The 4,124-nt window shown below is 32.2% G+C and overlaps 1 protein-coding gene across 2 annotated transcripts; it reads left to right on the top strand.

The window, feature by feature from the left end:
- Window positions 1-735: 735 nt before the first annotated feature.
- On the top strand, window positions 736-2,185 carry LOC105118768 (basic 7S globulin-like). 2 transcript variants are annotated; one of them, XM_011016795.1, is made up of 2 exons: window positions 736-1,292; window positions 1,323-2,185. In XM_011016795.1, the coding sequence occupies exons 1-2, from the start codon at window positions 808-810 to the stop codon at window positions 2,125-2,127; spliced, it is 1,290 nt and encodes a 429-aa protein (XP_011015097.1). In that variant the 5' UTR covers window positions 736-807; the 3' UTR covers window positions 2,128-2,185. The 2 variants fall into 2 exon arrangements, with proteins under 2 accessions (XP_011015097.1, XP_011015096.1); XM_011016794.1 differs by having other exon boundaries at window positions 738-2,185.
- The last annotated feature ends 1,939 nt before the right edge of the window (window positions 2,186-4,124 follow it).

Below are 4,124 nucleotides of genomic sequence, written 5' to 3'. Positions count from 1 at the left end.
TATAACATAAATAAATAACACACAAAAACATCAACATCACAAATTACAAAAATTATTTCATCTTAGCAAAAACAAAATTAAAACATTTTGTAAACATCTATAAAATATTAATAAGCAATATTAAGTAAAGAAAAAAAAATATTTTCACGTATTGAACAATATCCAAGCTCAACACCATATGACACCAAAACAAGTCTCAAATATTACTAAAATATGTAAGAAAGATTTATAGTTTTGTTAGATGAAGGTTAATAGTAGTTGTTATTTTATTTTATTTTTTTGCAAAACTTTACCTTTTTAAATTTAAAACCTTTCAAAGCTAAAAGAAATCTTTGTAATACAATGATGAACCTTTACTATTAATTTTTTCTCTTTTTTTTGTGTATTTATATGAAGCCCCAAAATGAATAATAATACTCTTATATACAATCTTCTTCTCCTACTAGCTATAAAGATCATTTTCTAGATTTTCTTATTGATAATTGCATCAAACATGAAATTTACCCATAATTTTAGTGTGCATTTAATAATATCGTCCATAATTATACAAAAAGTACTTTTCAAATTGAAAAATACATTAAAGAAATTTCAAGCAATACAAAATCAAATGAATTGAGAATCCATATCCAGCTAAGAAAGTCATAGTCAATATTGGACACCTCACCTCGCCATTTGATAAGTGTAATACAAGTGCTGACCTTCCTTTCCTGGAGGCTGCCCCGATACAGACACGCACGCCAACGAAGTGACTTTTCCTCCTGCCGTATAAATGGGCATCGAATCTCGGCACCAAAGACAGCAACCACAATGGCTCTCACCCATAGTTTTCTTCTTTTCTGCTCCCTTTTTCCCTTCTTCATCATCCCTTCCTTGTCAAAAACATCATTCAGGCCCAAAGCATTAGTCCTTCCCGTATCAAAAGATGCATCAAGTCTCCAATACGTTACCCTGATCAACCAAAGAACCCCTTTAGTCCCTGTAAAGTTAACCCTTGATCTTGGTGGCCAGTTTCAATGGGTTGACTGTGAAGAAGGCTATGTATCGTCTTCTTATAAACCTGTACGTTGCAGATCTGCCCAATGCGCACTTGCTAGGTCAAAGAGCTGCGTCACTGAATGCTATTCTGGCCCCAGGCCAGGATGCAACAACAACACATGTTCTGTCCTCCCTGACAATACGGTAACAAGTACTGCCACTAGTGGTGAGGTTGGTCAGGATGTTGTTTCAATTCAATCTACTGATGGATCAAATCCTGGCAGAGTGGTTTCTGTGAAGAAATTGATCTTCGCTTGCAGTGGAACACGTTTCCTAGAAGGTCTTGCTAGTGGTGTCAATGGTATGGCTGGCTTTGGAAGGACTAAGATTTCACTTCCTTCTCAGCTCTCTGCTGCTTTTAGCTTTGACAGGAAGTTTGCCATTTGCTTGACCTCTTCGGCTTCCAATGCTAAAGGTGTTGTATTTTTTGGTGATGGGCCATATGTTCTTCTTCCTGGTATTGATGCCTCCAAGTTTCTTATTTACACCCCATTAATTCTCAACCCTGTAAGCACAGCGTCTGCTTACTTCGAAGGAGAGCCTTCTTCTGATTACTTCATTGGAGTCAAGTCTATCAAGATTAATGGAAAAGCTGTACCATTGAACACATCATTGCTATCCATTGATAGGATCCAAGGCACTGGTGGAACAAAGATTAGCACTGTGAATCCATATACAGTAATGGAAACAACAATCTACAAAGCTGTCATTGCCACTTTTGTGAAAGAGCTAGCCCTTGTTCCTAGAGTAGCATCCGTGGCACCATTTGGGGCATGTTTTAACTCAACCAACATTGGTAGCACAAGGGTTGGACCGCCCGTGCCACAAATTGATCTTGTCCTGCAAAGCAGTAAAGTTTCCTGGAGGATTTTTGGTGCAAACTCAATGGTTCAAGTAAAAAGTGATGTCATGTGTCTTGGGTTCGTGGATGGAGGTCTAAACCCTAGGACTTCAATCGTCATCGGAGGTTACCAATTGGAGAACAATCTTCTGCAGTTTGATCTTGCCACTTCAAGGCTTGGTTTCAGCTCTTCACTGTTGTTTAGACAAACAACTTGTGCCAACTTCAACTTTACCTCTAATAATGTTTAAAAAAAGATTGTTTCCTTTCGTGAAAAATACATCATGTAGTGTGTTGATCATTTGCGCATGTTGCTGTTTTTTTTTTATCTGATATTTGAATCTAAATAAATAATAAATTTACTTGACATCCAACGCCAACCTTTCAAGTAATATTTGATTATCATGTCAGAATTAAAAAAAATAAAGTACGAATACAAATTAAAAAAAAAAAGAACAATACAAATTCAAATGAATTGAGAATCCAGGTCCAATCCTATCCAATTATTTTGAGTCGAATCAGGTAGCTTTCAGGAGAAATTTTATTTTATGATGACTGGGTCACTAGTTTATGATACTTGGATTTAAATAATTTTTGTAATATGTAGGGCTAAACTCATTTGATGCATTCTGTATTTTCACCGATGCATTAAAAAAGCTTTTCTTTTATCAATTAAACATTCATATTTTCAATTTTTATTAATTGAATATAATTTATCTATGTGGAAAAAGAAACTACTTAATAGTGAGCGTGGATCAAGGCGATCTAATTAACTCGAATGAAAGCAAAAATAATAATAATTATCCATGTATTTAAAAAGATTTTACTCGATCGGTTGAGAATGAGTTTCTACTACCAGATAATTGATGAATATAAACAAAAATATAAATAATTTTTTTTTATCAATATTTTATGTGATCTTTACCGATCAATTTTTTTCCATCACTAACTTCTTTTTCATCGCTAACTTCGTTGGTAAATACTGATGAAAATATATCATTGGTATTTTTTTATGTGCTCACCAACGTGTAAGTTTTTATGGATGTTATTACTGATAGAATTATAATTGGATTCAAACAGGTAATCTGTATAATGACATGTCATTTAGATTGATAGAATTATCAACAGATTGATAGAATTATCAACAGATTGACAGACAAAATAATTCCATCAATAATATTTAATATATAACCTGGCACTTGACCTTTCTCAATCTCCCCCTCCCATATTTCTCTTTCTATCTTAAAAAACCTAGGCAACAAAACAAACAACCCCATCTTAGGTAATGCATCTATCCTTTTTTAAATTTGAATGCATTTTTAGAATGTTAAATTTTTTATTGTATATCTTTGTAGTATATGTATTTTATTTGAGTTTTTACTTGTTTTATTATTTTTTATCAAATAAACTTGTTGTATCAATTTATAAATTTGTACATGTTATGGTTTGATTTAGATTCTGTAAAATTATATTTGTTTGTAAATTATTGAAACTTATATCAAATTACCGGCTTAGGTGTGTTGTTATGAAATAAATAATGACTTGTTTAACTAATCCGTTTTATATTTTGTCAATTTTATTGTTGAGTTGTAATTTTCATAAATGTATGTAAATTTGTATCTACGTAGATAATTGATAATGAATTAAAAAAGTATTAAAGTAGGTTGAATAATCTTGAGTTAAACAAATATTTTTACAATTTTATTTACTTAGTGTAGTTAATTAATACATGTTGTCATCATTATTCAATATAGGTTTGATAGAAATCATGAATGATCATTAATGGATGCATAGAGGTTCATCTTAAGGATTATGGAGAATGTATTATTGCAATGAGGTTCGTGATTTTATTAATTATGTAATATCTAGTTCGAGAAATATTAGTGGAGGCAGTGTCCTTTCATAGCGGGATCCATTCACCCGCAAGTACACAGCGCATTATAAGGATGACCTTTCAATGTAAGTTTATTTTGCTTTGAGTTGGTTCATATTTAACAATTTATGAACAAATAATATTTCATTAAATTTCTCAATTTTCAAGTTCACAAACATTGAGGTTACCCAAGTAATAACATCGGCATTTAAATAGTCAATGGAAATTCCATTGTTTTAATAGAGCTATATTTCCAAACATCCTAATTGAAACCCACATGTCGATGCATGATTTACAAGATTTAAGGAGTTATTGATATGTTATTATTAAACATGTTTTAGTTAAGGAGTTATTGATACTTCAAGTGCAAAATGA

Source organism: Populus euphratica, unplaced genomic scaffold (genome assembly GCF_000495115.2).
Source record: "Populus euphratica unplaced genomic scaffold, PopEup_1.0 scaffold2200.1, whole genome shotgun sequence".
NCBI classification, from domain to species: Eukaryota; Viridiplantae; Streptophyta; class Magnoliopsida; order Malpighiales; family Salicaceae; genus Populus; species Populus euphratica.
The sequence above is the reverse complement of the archived record's forward strand: the minus strand, read 5'-3'. Positions and strand labels throughout refer to the sequence as shown.